The sequence below is a fragment of the Saimiri boliviensis genome, chromosome 21, assembly GCF_048565385.1.
Source record: "Saimiri boliviensis isolate mSaiBol1 chromosome 21, mSaiBol1.pri, whole genome shotgun sequence".
NCBI lineage: Eukaryota > Metazoa > Chordata > Mammalia > Primates > Cebidae > Saimiri > Saimiri boliviensis.
This window is the reverse complement of record NC_133469.1, coordinates 2272102-2290332: the sequence shown is the minus strand read 5'-3', so window position 1 is coordinate 2290332 and position 18231 is coordinate 2272102. Positions and strand designations below refer to the sequence as shown.

Genomic DNA, 18231 nt, shown 5'->3' with positions numbered 1-18231 from the left:
AGACCGGGTTCCAGCCCTGTGTGGCCTGGGGCAAGTCTGTGTGCCTCTCGGCCTTTGCGACCTGACATCAGAGCTTAGCTGGGCCAGGAGATCTCAGGGCCCTTGGACCCTCGCTGTGGGCAGCTCCTTCCTCAGGGTGCTCCTCATTTCCGTTGCGCCCCGTGCTGGCCTCAGTCCATCAGTGTGGGAGGGTGGGCTTCAGTGGGGTTTAGCCAACTGTCCCTTCCCACTGCCAGCCCTGTGGGCACACCTGGACCCAGTCAGCCCGTGGGCAGGAGAGCCTCTCCCCACGTGAGTTTGTGTGTGTCTGTGTCTGGGTCATTCCCCACTCCAGGCCGGCAGCCCCTTGTGGCCAGGGCCCAGGACGGCATTGGCACGGGCTGGAAGAAGGCAGGGAGGTGAGCTGATCCTTCACAAGAACCACGGGCCCTGGATTCCTGGGTCACAGAGATGCTGTCTTCTCTGGACAGTTTTGTCACGGTCAGGAAGGGAGCGTCTGGCACCAGCCTGCCCAAGTTCAAATGTTGCCTTGACCACCTTCTTACTGGGTGATCTTGGGAAAGGCACTTAGGTCTTCTGAGCCTCAGTTTCTTTCTCTATGAGATGTGGAAAGTGAAGACCTTTCTGCCCAGCCGTTGGAAGGATTATGCCATTTACCATCACGATGGTGCCTGGTGTGGAGTTGCCACTGCTGTTATTTTTCTGACTGTTGGAGAGGAAGTCCACCCGGGGATCTGGAGAGATAGGGAATAACATTGAATTGCGGCAGGCCAGCTTAGGCTCTGCCCGCTGCCGGATCCCGAGACTGGAGAAGGAAGCCCACGCTGAGAGCCCTGAGTTCCTTGCCCCCAGCCCCTGATCTGCTAAGATTTGTCTTTCAGCGCCCCTGTTTGGGCCTCAGGTACCCCTTTATAGCATCCAGGGTGCTCTAGGATCCAGCTCGCCAGTGCTAAGGGGTGGGCCAGGTTTTCAGGCAACTTCTGTTTCTGATCATCCCACTGAGGTCGGAGGCGGCCGGGCCTGCGGAGCGGCCCCACAGAGCCTGCAGTTTTTGGGTCTTGGGCATCTCCCTGGCCCTTCCCTAAGGGAATGGGGGAATGACTGCCTGTCATTGGCAGGAGGGTGTCATAGGGGCCTTGGCTGAGAGCTGGCAGAACCACACTCAAGCCTGCCAGGCTCCCTGCAGCCTGGCCTGGCTTCCACCTCACATGTGCCAAGGACTCCGTTTTCCCTTGATCAGACTGCCAGAGCCCAGGAGCAGCCCCCAGCCAGGTTCGGGGCGCTTTGGAGGGAGAAAGGAAATAGCTCAGTGGTCTTCATCTGATCCGTTTGGTGGAAAGTCTCCCCTGGTTCTTGGGAGCAACACACCCGACCGTGACCCCAACCTGGGCAGGTGGCACGTGAGGTCACGTGAGCCAACCCCCTGTGGTTTCCCTTCACCCAGGCAGAGACCCCGGAGATGCAGCCCGCCCAGTGGAGCACGAACTTGTCTGACTTTGATTTTTAAACAGCTTTATTGAGGTACCATTCACATACCATACAGTTCACTCATTAAGGGCATACAACTCAACGTCCATCCATGACCACAATCAATGTTAAAATCCTTTTTTATTTTCTGAGATGGAGTCTCGCTCTGTCACCCAGGCTGAAGTGCAGTGGCGCGATCTCAGCTCACTGCAACCTCCGCCTCCGGGGTTCAAGCGATTCTCCTGCCTCCGCCTCCCAGGTAGCTGGGAGTACAGACGTGTGCCATCATGCCCAGCTAATTTTTTGTATTTTTAGTAAAGATGGGGTTTCACCACGTTGGCCAGCATGGTCTTGAACTCCTGAGCTCAGGTGATCCGCCGGTGTTGGCCTTCCAAAGTGCTGGGATGACAGGCGTGAGCCATGTTCTAACCTGGCCCAGTGTTAGAATCTTTTCATTACTCCAGAAGAAACCCCATGCTCCTTGACCAACTTCTACCACCCCCGCCCAGTCTTTAGCCCCTCCAGCACTGGGAAACTTCTCATCTGCTTTTCGTTTCAGTAGATTTGGTTTTTCTAGAAACCTGATGTAAATAGAATCATCAACTGTGTGGTCTCTTGTGACAGAGACATCACTAACTGCGACGTCCAGCAGCCTGCCTCCCTTCCTGGCTCCCCTGACATTTGCTGTGTGATCTGAGGCAGGGCAGGCAATGTCTCTGAGCCTCGGTTTGCCCTTGCTGTGAGACAGAGATGGTGGTACCCAGCTCTCAGAGCAGTCATGTGTGTGGGGCCCGCAGACTGCCTGACACGGTGTGAGGGTCGGTCAGCAAGGCCACAGTCGTGATTGTTCATCCGTGCAATGCCCAGCAGATTCCTTTGAACATGCTCCGGTTCTGCTCGGTTCTGAGGCTCAAGCTGCACGGAACACGGTTCTTGTTCTCATGGATTTGCAGCATCAAAGGACACAGACACACGCAAGCAGGAATCGTGCTAGTGCCTGTCTGGGCCAGGGGAGGGGCTGTCTCTGCTGGAAGATGAGCAAAAGCTTCAGGGAGGAGGTGATGCTGAGGCTTAGGATACAGCGGTGAGCAGATGTTTGCGGAGGGGGAAGGAGCTCCAGGCAGAGGGAACAGCATGAGGCAGAGTGTGGAGGCCTGAAGCCACATAAGGGACTGGGAGAGGTCACAGAGCAGCTCAAACCCCACGGTTATCTTGAATAAGAGAGTGGGAAGGGGGAGGGAACCTTCCCACCCTCTGGCTGAGCCATGGTCATTGTGTGCAGTTAGGAATGAAAAAGTATATAGATTTGTGTTGGTTTTACATGCCCTTTGACCTTTCCCGTAATTAACTGCTGGGCCCACTTCTGGCATTGTCTCTGCAGAAGGGAAACCTGATCGATGGATGCCAGGGGTCCTCAGAGAGCGGGTCTCATTACTCAGTCATTACAAACCCAGAGCTTAACCCCGAGCCACCGGAGACAGGGGCTTAATCCTTCCTGCTAGGCAGCCCAAGAAACTACCTTCCCTGGAGCATAATTAGCCAACAAACCGGATTAAGATTTATTCATCAATAAGGACTCAACCTCCTAAGCCATACCTCTCTCCCCGAATGGTTGCCTGATCTAAGGAGGGCATGGTTTTCTCTAAAGCTCCCAGACAAAGGAGAGGACGTGCTAGCGCCTAGCCAGGAAAGGGGTCTTTGTTAGACTGCTTGGCCTCCACTGTTCTTGAGGAATGTCTAGAAAAATACCAATTTCAGGGGGAAATGAGAAGACGTTTTCAGTAATGATCTCTCAGAGTAGAGTGGGATGCTTTAAAAATCCTTATTTTGAGAAGGTTTCTAGTCCTGATTTTGAGGAAAATGTCCTAAAATCGTATCAAAATAAGATGAGAAGTGCTGATTCACTGCAATAGAGTCTTTTAGAACCTAGACACCACAGAAGAAATGTATATTTTATGGGGCAGCAAGAGTCAATTTTGAATTAAATGAAAAAACAACAACAACAACAAAAAACCACTTTATCCTATGCGGGTTCCAAACCAGCACGGTTGGAGCAGAAACACAGCTATGGGGTTGTGTGTGCACCGCCTCTTAATACACGAAAAGTAGAACCGGGTGACCTTTCAAAAATTCCTTAATGAGCAGTTCTCTGTGCTGCTTTTCTCTGCTTTATTAGCTGCCGGGAGCTGTCTTCTATTGGGAATTGAGTTTTCATTTAAAAAACAAAACCCGAGCAGGGGAAGGCGCAGGGATGGAGTGACTTGCTGGACTTCTCATCTCCAGCGCTCAGGGTTCGGAAAGCTGCGCGGATCTTTGGTCCTGCCCCCTTTCCCCATTCATGTGAACCATCCCTGTCGCCACCACCCCTCCTCAACCTCAAGGGTAGGTACACACCTTGGAAGTAAAAATAATAATACCCATGACAACTCTTGCCCACTTTTCTCGTTAATTACTTTTTGAAGCATGCAGCACTTTTTTTTTTTTTTTTTTTGACAGAGTTTCACTCTTGTTGCCCAGGCTGGAGTGCAGTGGTGCAATCTCTGCCCACTTCAACCTCCACCTCCTGGGTTCCAGCGATTCTCCTGCCTCAGTCTCCCAAGTAGCTGGGATTATAGGCGTGCACCACCACATCTGGCTAGGAGCATGAAGCACTTTTTAAAAGTGTTCATCTCACACACCCCGAGGATGTGGCTCCAAACGCAGGAACAGAGCCTGCACTTGAACGCAGCCGCTGGTTGGGAGCCTGAAGACGACGTCCTTGGCGATGCTGAGCCTCAGCCTCTGCTGTGTGAGAGCAGCTCTCACCCTGGTGTCACATGCAGCTGCCTCACCCCAGTCTCTGCCTTCATCATCACACGGCTGCCTTCTTTCTGTGTGTCTGTCTTCACGTGGTATTTTTCTCTCCTTATGTCTGTGTCCAATTTCCTTCTTCTTAGGACATCGGCATTGTATTAAGGCTCACCCTAATCTAGTATGACCTCATCTGAACTTGATTATGTCTGCAAAGACTCTACTTCCAAGTCAGATCACATTCTCTGGTCCTGGGGGTTAGGACCTCAATATATCTTTCTGCGGGGACATAATTCATTCCACACCAGTCCTTTAAGAATAAACATCCACAGAGCTGTGCTCTGTCCCCGCCATTCCTCTACCACCTCCCCCTCCACCTGCCTGTTCCTCCTTCTCTAGCTTCCAGTCCTTAAAAAGCGGTCTGAGCCTGAAGAGGGTCTCAGAGGTCTGTGTGCCTCTTCCAGGGGTACTGACTCCTGGGAATGTTTCTATAATAACAATTCCACTTGCTTTGGCAGATTTTTTTTTTAGCTGATTTGTGTGTTTATCTCTTAGGTATTAAAGGAGGAGGCTTTACATGATTTTAGAACAAAAATTCAAGGTACGAATTTGGAAAATCAGGGAAGGTTTGGCTTATGAGCAGATGTCCTCCATCCAGGTCAGTGGGAGGTAAAGCTGGCTCCCACGGAAGCCTGGGGAGCACAGCAGGCCTGGGGATTGGCAAGGAACTGTTCATTCTGAGATGCTCAGTCTGGGAGAACTCACTGGGGATGGATTAAGGAAAGAGATGCAACCAGCAAATATTTCTGCACTCTGCAGCCCCGTGGCAATTATTGTGGCTTTACCCTATGGGGGGTCAAAGGAAGGAAATGGGTAGAGTAGTTTTATTGACTATCCAATGACATCTTTATAATGCCTTTTTTGGGTATAGTGATCAGATAGTTTATCATTTTAATAATGAAAAGGATAATGATTGCTGTTAATAATTATGCCCCAACAACAGACATAAACTGGAGCTATGTCGGGAGAATTAAAGTGTATGATATTCTAAGCGTGGGAAGACATTCCCTGTGTAGGAGGTCCGAGGCTTCTCAGACCTGACCACCATTAAAACAACTAGTTTGATTACATTTTATAGATGTGGCAACTCTATTACCTATTGTGTTTCTTTCTTTGCGTTGGCTTTCAGCAAGCTCACAGCCCACCTTCTGTCATTGTGCTACAATGATCAAATGTGTGTTTGTGTATTTTCACCAGCTTTATCTTATTCTTCAATCCTCATTTATTTTCCTTCATCCTAACATCTTAATCTATTTGAAAACATTATTGTATTTTTTAAGCTGTTTGGATGGATAATGTTTGAAAGAGTCAGTTTATAGAAGTTTGGATTGATGGAGGGGTATGTAGGTGTTTGAATGTGTGTGTGTACATGTGTGTGCATACGTGTACATGTGTTTGAATAGAAGAGTGGGTATTTGAATCAATGAATATGCAGATGAGTAGCTAAGCACTTGGATGGAGGGATGTTTGGATGGGTCAGTGCTTAGATGAATGGAAGGATAGGCATCTGGTTGAATATTTAGATGGATGCATGCATGTTGGATGTATGGGTGAATGTTTGGCTGGATAAATGGATGGGGGGGTGGTCAGCACACTGGATATTGAGATGGATAAATTTTAGCAGAAATAGATCAATGGAAGAATGGTTGGGTAGATATTTGAATGGATAGGTTGAGGGTGAGTAGATGGATGGATAGTGGAAGGGTAGATGGGTGTTTGGATGAATGGGTGCATGGCTGGCTGCTTGGTTATTTGGGTAGATAGATAGGCATGCACACGTGTGTATGTGTGTGTATATAGACAGATGCAGAACAAGTGGTAGAATAGACAGGTAAATGGGTATTTGGACGATTGGATGGTACTCTCAGTATACAGCATAAATGTGCCGAGGGTGAAATATTGTATCATGTATAAAGCATTTTGTCAATGACTGGCATGTCATGGGCATTCTAACTTAGTAGAAAGGATGTGGGCTTCATAGACTGAAAGACCTCTGTTCTGAACCTTGCCCTACCACTTACTGTGTGACCCTGAGCAATTATCTAACGTCTCTGCACTTTGGTTTGTTCAACCATAAAGTGGAGTTAAAATAACTACTCCAGAGTGGTGGCGTAAGAATTAAAGGAGCTGGTGTATGTTTCAGGAGTAGATACTTCCTTCTGAGGTACAAGATGAGAAAAAGTTCTTTTACCCAAGCAGGGAATAAAAGTCCTTTTCCTCAGTCTGATTGATCCAACCTAAGTCACCTACCAACCCTGGGACCAACAGCAATTGCTAGTGGCACATGATGATTGGATAAAATTGATAAGACTTCACACCCAGAGTTAGGACGAGGCCAGCTTCCCCCTGAATCACCTGCTTGAAGGAGGAAGGGAGGGAGGTAAGAGTTTGGGGGCTGCTGGGTCAAATCAGATGTGAGGTGATACTCATGCTGACAGATAGTGAAAATAAGTAACCAGTGGGCAGACTGTAACTGTCTTAAGGGTGTAGAAAAACCACACTTTGCTAGCTGATTTGATGTTAAGGGAGCAGTGGAAGGAAAACAGCATGCACTGGGATGAGGAACTCCCAGGTAAGTGCAGGTTGATGAGTTAAAGTTAGGCTTTGTTGCCTTGGAGTATCTTTGGACTACCCAGGGGCAGAGATGGTTGCATTCGTCCATGTGGGGCTCTGGAGAAACATCAGGGCTGCAAACAGAGACTGGGAAGTAATCAATATGTCAGTTTTTAAAAATTGATGTGCCTTTTCAGTAAACATAAAATATCACATTCTTCCTTAATTTTATTTGCAATTTATAAGTGTATTAAATATCAGAATTACAGACAGTTCAGAGCCAGGCACAGTGGCATATGCCTACAATTCCGCCTACTAGGGAGGCTGAGGCAGGAGGATCCCTTGAGCCCAAGAGTTTTGAGTCCACCCTCGCCAACACAGTGAGGTCTTGTCTCTCAATACAACACAAAACAATTCAAATGAGCTGCAGAACTGAGAACTGATGCAGGTGCCCCTGCAGGCAGACTAGGCGAAGACTCCGATCTCCTGATCCTTTGGAGACCCAGCCCGGGCTCCTTCGTCCCTCGTTGTGACTGGGTGGACACCACGAGCGGCTGCCGCACAGCCCAGACCCCGTACCCCGGGGTGTTCTCTTCCGCGGCTTTCACCAAAGCTACCCTCTTTGCAGCATCTCTGGCAGACAGGTGCTTAGTCCCCTCCAAAGTCAGGGAGCTCACCACCTCCTGCCACAGCCTCTGCCTTGAGCAGGGACACCCCTAGCCACGCCCATCCGCAGCCCCATGGCTTCCGCGCACGTGAGCAGCTCTGCCCTCCCAGCCAGTATGGAGAAAGCAGGGAGTTCGTGTCCCTCTGGCAGCTCCCGGGGGTGAGGGGAGGCCAGGCCTGCCTTCCCCAGGCTCTCTTCTTCTACTGGCTGGCCCCAGCGCCACTTTCATAGCTGGAACCCAGCCTCCAAAATCCCGCTTCTACGCCACAGGGGAGGAACTGCGGCTTCCTCCTCGGTGGCCTCGTGAATGCACTTCCGGTGCCGCTTAGGGCGGCCCTTCCGGTTCCGTCCCCCCCATGGGAGCACTTCCGGCTCTGGCCCATGGGAGCACTTCCGTTTCCGGTTCCCCTGTGGGAGCACTTCCGGCCTCCTCTACCATGTGTGTCTCAGAGCCCCCAGAGGCCAGGGTGGCTGTTGGCTGAGATGCCTGAGGCCAGGGGTTCCGAGGGGTTGCTGAAGACCCTGCGGAAGAGCCGGCACCCCCAGGCTGGCAGATTTTCTCTGTGCCTGGTGCCCTCCCAAGTAGGCCAGGTGCAACGGGGCCACTTGGGCTCCGAAGCCCAAGGGTTCGAATCCCGTTTGTACCGCTTCCTAGGTGTGTGACCTTCCGCAAGGTCTTCCCTCCGTTGTACCTCGGTTTCCTCCATGCTCTTGTAGCGAGAATGACGCCTGTACCGCCGAGTTAGTGTGGGGACGAAGAGGTATCACGTGGCCTTACCAGCAGCACTGGGGCGTGAGAGGAACCGGGCTCGTTCCTGTCATTCTCCAGGGTCTCTCCGATCTCTCTGGAACTCCAGAACGGATCACCCTTTGACCCCTGATGGGCAATGTTGAAAAAGCCTTACAACAGCAAAAAGGGTGACCTTTACCAAGGCTGTTGGCCATTGTTTATGAGACAGAAGCCTTTGTTGTAGCGAGGAAGCCGGAGCGGTCGAAATGCAGGCATCAGACCCTGATGTGGAGGGAAACTGTTTGGAGGAGCTCGTGGACTTCTGTTTCGTTCCAGAGGTTACACTTCTTGGTGATGTTCAGTTCATTGTACTCAATACCCCCTGCTTCAAGAGGGAGAGTTTCCAGAAATCGCACGCCGGATCTCCTCGTGCTTGTGGTGTGGAGAGGCTTGCAGTGGGGGCAGAACTAGGTGTGAATCTTGCCTGTTCACTGTGGTAGGAACTGGAAGGACATGTGATTAGCATTTTTTTTTTCCCAGACAGAGTCTAGCTCTGTTGCCAGGCTGGAATGCAGTGGCGTGGTCTCAGCTCACTGCAACTTTCACCTCCCAGGTTCAAGTGATTCTGCCTCAGCCTCCAGACTTACTGGGACTATAGGCGTGCGCCACCACACCCAGCTAATTTTTGTATTTTTAGTAGAGACGGGGTTTCACCGTGTTGGCCAGGATGGTCTTGATCTCTTAACCTCATGATCCACCCGCCTTGGCCTCCCAAAGTGCTGGGATTACAGGCTTGAGCCACCGCGCCTGGCCGTGATTAGCATTTTTTAAATCCTTGAGTCCCCAGCCCCCAGGGAGGACTTATGTGACTACTTCTCGAATTATCCCCTAATCACCACAGAATTTGCAGAGGGGACCACCAGGCTCTTGTTCTGACACCTCTCACGCGCTTCCTTTTACAGACATTGATGAGTGTGAGAATGACTCCTACAATGGGGGCTGTGTCCACGAGTGCATCAACATCCCCGGGAACTACAGGTGCACCTGCTTCGATGGCTTCATGCTGGCACACGACGGACACAACTGCCTGGGTGAGTGATGCCACCACATCCTGCCCTCTGGGCACACCCCACCTGTTGCTTTGCGCCAGCTTGCAGAGTCGGGGCCTGTGGGAAGGCTCTTCTTCCTTGGGCTTCATGTATTAGTTTGCCAGGGTTGTCCCAACAAAACATCACAGACTGGGTGGCTTAGACAACAGAGGTATATTGGCTCACAGTCCTGAAGGCTGGAAGTCCAAGATCAAGGTGTGGGCACGGCTAGATTTTCTGAGGCGCCTCTCCTCTGCCAGGCTGGCAGGTGGCTACCTTCTTTCTCCCACTGCCTTCACACAGTCTTCCCAACTGTGCACGCACATGTCTGGTGTTTCTCTGTGTTCTAATCTCTTCTTTTTTTTTTTTTCCCCCGAGATGGAGTCTTGCTCTGCCACCCAAGCACTCAGGTCACTGCAGCCTCCACCTCCCAGGTTAAAGCAATCTTCCTGCCTCACCCTCCCAAGTATCTGGGATTACAGGCGCCCGCCACCACGCCCAGCTAATTTTTGTATTTTTAGTAGAGATGGGGTTTTGCCATGTTGGCCAGGCTGGTCTCGAACTCCTGACCTCAGGTGATCCGCTCACCTCAGCCTCCCAAAGTACTGGGATTACAGGCATGAGCCACCTCACCTGGCCAGCCATTGCACCCAGCCCTAATCTTCTCTTCTTATAAGGACACAGTCATAGTGGGTAAGAGCCCACCCTAAAACTCCATTTTAACTTAACTCTCTCTCTAAAGGCCCTTTCTCCAAATGCAGTCACAATTTTGAGGTCCTGGGGGTTGAATTCCTTCAACAAATAAATTTTGAAGGCATACAGTTTTGCTTATAATCTTATATACCTCCATCTTTCCATGGTCCAAATACATTGTTAAGCCAATTACATAAAATTTATAAGAGGCTGGGCACGGTGGCTCATGCCTGTAATCCCAGCACCTCGGGAGGCCACGGCAGGTGGGTCACCTGAGGTCAGATGTTCAAAGACAAGCCTGACCAACATGGTGAAACCCCATCTCTACTAAAAATACAAAAATTAGTCAGGCATGGTGACGCATGCCTGTAGTCCCAGCTATTTGGGAGGCTGAGGCAGGAGAATCACTTGAACCTCGAAGGCAGAGGTTGCAGTGAGCCAACATCATGCCATTGTACTCCAGCCTGAGTGACAAGAGTGAAACTCCATCTCAAAAAAAAAAAAAACAAAGGTGTAAAGTAGTGTACATTTGCTGAATCAAATTGGAAAAACATAGAAGAGTGGGGAGAAAAACTGGCAGGCGTCTTGGTTGCGCTGGTGTGTTTCCTGCCAGTCTCCCGTCCGCATCCACGTGTGTTTTTACCGTAGTGGTGATCAGAGAGTCCGCAGGCCCGTTTCTGGCTCTTCCCTTTAATCTCATGCATACGTCAGCCATTGTGGTTTTGAGACAGAGTCTCACTCTGTCACCCAGGCTGGAGTGCAGTGTGGCTCACTGCAGCCTTAACCTCTGGAACTCAGGTGAGCTCCCCACCTCAGCCTCCAGAATATCTGGGATCACAGGCACATGCCACTCCACCTGGCTAACTTTTGGGTTTTTGTTTTGTTTTGTTTTCTGTAGAGACAGGGTCTGGCCACATTGCCCGGGCCAGTCTGGAACTCCTGGGCTCAGGTGATCCGCCCACGTCGGCCTCCCAAAGTGCTGGGATTACAGACGTGAGCCACCGCGTTGCTTCAGGCGTTTTTATGTAGCCCCCGTGACCACTATTTTTCTGGTTGCCCCATAGTCTGATAAACTACTGATAACCTGTGTCCCTTTCCTGGGGCTGCCACAGCAGAGTGATAAACCAGGGCTTACACAGCAGAAATGTGTTCTCTTGGTTAGGAGTGCAAACTCAGGGTGTAGGCAGGGTAGTTTTTTCTGAGAGCCGCAAGGGATCATCTGTCGGGCCTTTCTCGTGGCTTCTGGTGACGTCAGGTATTCCCTGGCTTGCAGATGTCTCTGTCCCTCTGTCTTCCCACTGTCTTAGTTCTGTGTGTGTCTGGGTCTGTATCCAGATTTTCCTTTTTTTGAAGGGCACCCGTCATGTCGCATTAGGGCCCACCCTAACCGTCTCATCTCACCCGGGACATTGCCAAGGCCTGTTCCAACACATTCGCCAGTGCGGGGAGCGAGGGATTCAGCAGCTTTTGAGGGGACACAGCTCAGCCTGTAACAGAGGGAATTCAAAGCCTGTCACAGGAAAACAATATCTTGTCATGGAAAGCGTGTGGCTCTCGAAGCAGACGTGTCCAGACCCTCTTGTGCCACTGGCTGCTGGGTGACCGGGGCACAGCAGCTGGAGCCCGGGGCGTGGGCGTGGATGTGGCGGGAGCGCGGCCCTGGATGTGTTACTGCCTCGTCTGGGTCTCGGGCCTTGTCGGTAGAGGGAGGCTGTCGTGAGCAGTAACAGATGAGTCTGGACGGCTGAGAACAGGTTTGGCACAGGGGACTTCCACCCGTGAGGGCAGTTTCTAGCCGCGTGGTGTCTGAGCCTCCGTCTTTTCCAGCCTGCAGCAGGGAGAACTGTGCCACCCGCTTCACGAGAGCGCATGTGACAGCGAGGTGACACTGTGAGGTGAGGTGGCAGCGTGAAGTGAAGCGACTGGCCCCTCGGAGGTGCTGAACAGTCCACCCGGGTGGCACCACCCGGCCGCCCCGGCCGCCTCTCTGTGGTTAGACGTTTAGTTTTCACTGTCAGAGTGCGAGGTGGTTCCGGACGCAACACGTTTGGTCCCGTATTTTCCCCGTGGTTCCTTAGGAATGCGTCACAAAAGTGGAACCGCCGGGTCAAAGGGCCGCTTGGTTTTTGGTGGCTTTCTAAAAGGGCTCAGCAAACCTTCCGTTGTGCCAGCTGGTTGTGGGTGTGCAGTAGAGGACACTGGGTGTCCCGGGTGCTCTGGAACATTCCCTCTTAGTGGAGCGCCGGCCTTTGACCTGCCTGCCTGTTGATGTCCAGTGCACGTTGGATGTCAGATGAGCTCGTTGTGGGGAAACAGCCATAAACATGTGATTATACCCCAAAGAAATGCCAAGATGGAGGTCTGAACAGCAGGCTGAAGCCCAGAGGGGCCTGGGAAGAGCTCCCCCGGGATGCAGAGAGAGCGAGGGGGGAAGCGGGGCTAACTCCCTGGGGGTCTTCAAAGAGGAGTAGCGCTGAGCGGGAACGCCAAGGTTGAGGAGCAGTTTGCTAGGCCAAGGGCAGAGCCTGCGTAGAGCTGCAGGCAGCCCCTGAGGCTCAGCTCCGGTGTGCTGGACGAGCAGGGGGCGTGGGTCTGCGGAGGTAGGCGGGGCTCTGACTGGGTTGTGAAGAACTGGGACCACACGATGTGGATCGTGCCAGACGCCAGGGTAAGTCTCGTCCAAGTGTTAGCTCACTTAATCCTCCCAAAATGTAAGTGCTTGGCTTTCGTCGTTGTTTGCTGCATTTTCGAATGATAGAGAGAGTATGGTCGGGGCACTGATTAGTCAGTGGAGACAGAGCTGACAGTCGCTGTGGGACAGCCAGTTAAAAGCAGGCAGTATTGCCCATCCGTCAAGAGGAGAGCCCTTGGGAACTGCCCATCTGGGGCTTACATTCTAGCTCTCCTCTATCAACTGTGTGACCTTCAGCCAGTCACTTCACCTCTCTGTGCCTCAGTTTCCTCACTTGAAAACTGGAAGGCATAGTCCCTATCTGGTCGGGCTGTCATGAGGATTGACAAGATCATGGATGTGGAACATGAAGTGGAGTATCTGGCATCAAACACTCAGCATGTAACCAGCATTCATCTGCTGACAGGCTCCCGGATGAATGTGTTGATGTGGACTGGTTTGATGCCTCCAAGACCTCGTGGGGACCAGAACCCCCACGTGCACCCCCAGGGCTGTGCCTGACACATGGGACTCTCCTTCCAGCCACTGTACTCTTCCCTGTGCAGAAACACCTGTTTGTAAATACCCTTGTTCTTGGCTACAGCCAGGACTCCCAGTGCCCCCAGAGCCTGATGCCAGCAGCCTGCAGACTGACAGTGAGTCTGTGCGGGCCTTTGTCTCAACAACGTCGTTTTCACAATGGATTGTTTTTACACTGATTAATTTAAAAGGACAGGGTAAGGCTCCCCCTGCCCCACCACCCTGAGCACAGATTGCAACCTTACACAGCTCTTGCACTTCCAGCAGCCAAGAAAAGGCTCTCCCTCCTGCTCCTCTGCTTTCAGCTGAGGGCAAGACCCTTCCCAACAGAGTTCTTTTTGTTCAGCCTTTCTCTTTCTCAAGACGAAACTCCAGCTCTAGAGAAGGCAGAGCTTGGTTCCAGCAGGCTCCAGCTCATCCTGACCACGTGACCTCAGGCTAGAGAATTGACTTCTTGGCGTCTCAGCACCCTCACGCGCGGAGCACTGTATGAGGGTGAGAAGGAGGTGCCTCGTACTCTAGGATTGTGGGGCCCGATCTGTGTTGGCAGAAATGAGTCACGTGTAAGAGTGAGCTGGGCTTGGAGTTTGAAGATTGAGACTCGGATTCTGGTGTCGCCGCTCATGAGTTTTATAGTTCGGGACCTGTTCCTCCAGCCTGTCAAGCTTCCGTTCCCCCAACTATGAAATGGATCAGTAGTACCTGTCTCAGAGGGTCAATGTCACAGTTAAATCTGAACGGAGATTCCGCAGAGCTTGTGTACAGATGTGAATTCTGGTGCCGGTGCTGGATATTGTCATCATTTTGCAGGCAACCCACAGTCCTCATCTGGCCCACAAACATGCTGGTTTGTGCCCGTGGTGGCACCATTTGTTCTTATTAAACTATTTGTCAACACTTAAGAATTAGGGGATATCACCTAAAAGTCAGTATCTCTAGCGTCACTCCTCAGCCATGGTCACCCAGGTCCTGACGTTTGCAGGACTTGGGACAGGAATCCAGATAGAGGCCCCGATCCTACATGGCTAAATATTTTACTGTGATCATGACAGATGTTCCTATCTAATGACCCGGACGCTGGACTGGAGTGTAGAAGGCTGCTTGGATTTTGCACCAGAGACTGGTAGGATGGGAGTGCCTGCTCCCTCCCTGCCATTGCCACCGCGGGCTCCATCCCACAGCGTGGTGAGCCTCGGCACACCCCAGAGCAAACGTGCGCGCTGTGGCAGTTTACCCTGAAAGCAGCCACCGTTTGCCTGAGTCTTCCTCAGGCCAGACCAGAGTGTCAATTGATCGGCTTAGGACCGTTGGGGAGAGTTCTAGGGTCCTAAATGCCCAGGATGCGATGTAGAATGGCAGGTGTATCTTCCAGGTGCCCTGACCCCACTGCGAACTCCTTACTCCATGGTGGAGGGCTGCTACAGCCACAGGAGAGGCAGAACAGGGACCCCCAAAGTGCAGGGCCCAAGGCAACAGCACTCCTGCTCACATCTCAGTGTGGTGCTGGCAGCAGCTAGAGTGAGATACGCCGCAGCTGCCTGCTTCAGAGAGGGTGTGTACTCTCTCGTTTGCCACAGTCTTCACCACTCCCTATTACTTGCCACCAGCTTTGGTCATTTAACTACCTGCTTGAAATTGTGCAGCCTGGAAATGTTTGGAATTGTTTGTGCTGCCTGACAAAGCTTCCTGCACAAGGCCTTGTTCCCAGTGGACGCTCGGTGGCTGTGAGTGGCCCACTGAGTTGTTGGGAGGCTCTCCGTCTTCACTGCCTTGTACAGTCCTGACTGCCTCCGGGCCATCACTGAAGCTCACCCCGTAGCGCATTGCCCGTCAGGAGCAGTTAGGGCCATTCGCACCTCCTGCTATTTTGTCTCAAGTTCTGGTCAAGAGTCTTGTCCAGTTGTAACATTCCTCTCTGAGCCACCACGGAATTCCTTAGGGATGGGGGCTGGATAAAACCCTTATCACCTTAGAAATACACAGACCAGTTTGAAAAGCATTCTGAGCTAATCAGGAGAAATGAGGCGAATGACTTACAAGTTATTTTCTTGCCTGAGTTTTCACAGTTGAACCTTTTCTTTCGAGTATGCGAGGTTATTTTCCTGTGGAGGTGGCCTGCCTGTGACTGTATCCTGGATGGTGGCCAAGTCTGTCCTCTGGGGAGCAAAGCCCTCACTCCATTTGACATCTTTATTGAGGAATTTCTCAAATATAACAGAAAATGACACCAGAGGGAATTGAAACCATGATGAGATCTTGCCCAACCCCAAATGGCTGCTTTTAGCTGTGTAATTACTTGAAATAGCAGTAGTTCTGTTTGAAAAATATTATTCCAAACTCCATGCAATTGGACAGCAGAGCAATATTTAGGCTAATAGAATAAGATGTTTTTTCGTCTTAAATTAAAACCAGCAGTGCATAATTTCTTCCTGTCTCCACAAAGCCAGCCTCCTCTTTCTCTAAAGCCATTAGTTCACCTAGCCAGATGCTTTCTTCGACCCTGATCTTTACCTTGACTTACTGAAAAATGTGTTTCTCAAGTTGCTCACAGTTTGAATTTTGGACCTTCTCCCTGATGAAGAGAAGCCATCTGCGTCCTGGTCCAGAAGCACTGATGTCTTAGCCAGCTCTCTCCATGCCATTAACATTCTTGAGCACCTACCCTGTGCCCAGCCTTGTGCTGGGTAGACCGTCTGACTTCAGTGAGATTTGAGAGCTTTGGCTGAGTCTCTGGTGTGCCTGGATGTGGCCGGGATGTTGTGCTCAGTTCTCTGTTAGTGCTCACAGCATCCAAACCATTAGTGTCTTCTTTTTACAAACAAGGAAACTGAGGCTCAGTGAGGGAAAGTGACCTACCTGAGCTCACACAGCCAGTAAGTGGTAGAGCTGAGATCAGAGCCCAGGTCTGGGATTTTGCAAGTTCAAGCCTGTAAGACTACCCTGCTGCCCACCCCCTGCCCCACAGTGCCCAGAATTGCACCAGCTCCAGTAGGGTGTTAGATGTGCACCCCTGTACCTGTGTGTGAGTTTGGGAGTCACTGGGAGCATCCAGAAATCCCAGCACATGCCAGGCCAGGCACAGGCAGGAGTGTGCTAAGGGGCAAGCGGGCAAAGCTTGCTCTAGAGAGCTCACGCCAAGGGCGCCTTCTCCCCGTAGCTTGTTCAGCCCCCCTGGGCCAAGGGCAGAGCTTGCACCTTGATCAGGCACCTCGCATCACCTTGAGCTGCTCTCAGGACCTTGTCTCACCCTGTCTGACTGTGCAGAGCCCTCTGCTGCAGCAGCTGCTCTCAGTGCCTCTGGTGGCTCCCACTGCTTCCACAGTGGCACCCAGAGGCCCCTCTGGCCAGGGCCTTCCCGCCTGTCCCCCCGTTTCTCACCCTTGCTCAGCTTTGCCCACTGGTCCAGCCTTCCCTGTACCCACGGAGTCCTGCACAGATCTGCTGTTGATAGGCTGCCCCTCCCCAGCACGGACCTGGTGAGGTCCTGCTCGTCTTTCAAGCCCCAACCAGACCTCCGCTTGCTTAGGAGCCTGCTGTGACCTACACCACATAGTGCCTCTCCACCGCAGCTCTGTGGGGCTCCTATGTTCTTCCCCTGAAAGCAGAGTTTGTCCTATTTACCTTTCTGTCTTTCTCCTCAGAACCTAGTGTGGTGTCAGATATATTGTAGGCATTTAGTAAACGTTTGTAGAATGAATGGATGGATGGATTTGTAAAAATGCCCTGTGACCTAAAAACGCTCTCACTCAGGAAACCTTTGTGCTAGACATAGGGCAGAGGTAAACATCAATTAGATGGGGCATCTCTCTCAGGGATACCAGGTTAATGAGGAAGCCAGAAATAGTCACAACTCTAATGAAGGGTACAAAGTGCCGTTACTCACACCTGTAATCCCAGCACTTTGAGAGGCCAAGGTAGGTGGATCCCTTGAGGTTAAGAGTTTGAGACCAGCCTGGCCAGCATGGTGAAAGTTTGTTTACTAAAAATACAAAAAAATTAGCCGAGTGTGGTGGCGCACACCTGTAATCCCAGCCACTTGGGAAGCTGAGGCAGGAGACTCACTTGAACCTGGGAGGCGGAGTTTGCAGTGAGCCAAGGTCGCACCACTGCACTCCGACCTGGGCGACAGAGTGAGACTCTGCCCCCACCCTAAAAAAAGAGCGCTACATTCGGAGTAATACGAAAGCCTTCCTTAGTATTCACCCATTCGTTTATTCCAAAACGTTCTGAGCACCTGCTACACGCCAGACGTGGTTTAAGTGCTTACTCTGGCAGTGAACAAAAGCTGAACAGCCCCTGCTTGTGAACTCACATGGAGGAGAAAGACGGCAAACCCATAAACACGTGATTCAGTAACTTCAGCCAGGTCAGAGCCGCTGAAACATAATCATGTGATACAAAGTGACGGGGAGGGTGACGGCATGGGGTAGCGTGGGATTCCAGTTGCTATTGCTGCATAAGAAACCACCTCAGCATGTATGGAGGCCAGGTGTGGTGACTCACACCCATAATCCCAACACTTTTGGAAGGCAAAGGCGGGAGGATCACTTGAGCTCGGGAGTTTGACACCAGTCTGGGCAACATAGCAAGATCCCATCTCTACAAACATTGTAGAAATTAGCCAGGCACAGAGGTGTGAACCAGTGGCCCCAGCTACTTAGGAGGCTGAGTTGGGAGGATTGCATGAGCCCAGGAGGTAGAGGCTGCAGTGCGTTAGAGTTACGGTGCTGCACTCCAGCCTGGGCAATGGAGCGAGATCCTGGCTCAGTAAAACTAAACAAAGTTTTTAAAAATACACGTTGAAACATTGCTGTGTACCCCACAGACATGTACAGTTATTACATGTCCATTTTAAAAAGTAAAATTAAATTTTAAAAAGACTACCTCACACTTAGTGGCATACAATTCCATTTTGCTCATGGGTTCTGCAGCTCAAGAATTCAGGCAGGGTCAGCCAGTCTCTGCCTCACAG

General features: G+C 51.3%; 1 protein-coding gene across 2 annotated transcripts in view; it reads left to right on the top strand.

The window, feature by feature from the left end:
• SCUBE1 (signal peptide, CUB domain and EGF like domain containing 1) overlaps window positions 1-18231 on the top strand; it is a 131553-nt gene that overhangs the window by 11125 nt on the left and 102197 nt on the right. For both annotated transcript variants that reach the window (XM_039463152.2, XM_039463151.2), the window contains exon 3: window positions 9230-9358. In XM_039463152.2, coding sequence (XP_039319086.1) covers window positions 9230-9358 — 129 coding nt within the window. The remainder of the gene's footprint in view (window positions 1-9229; window positions 9359-18231) is intronic.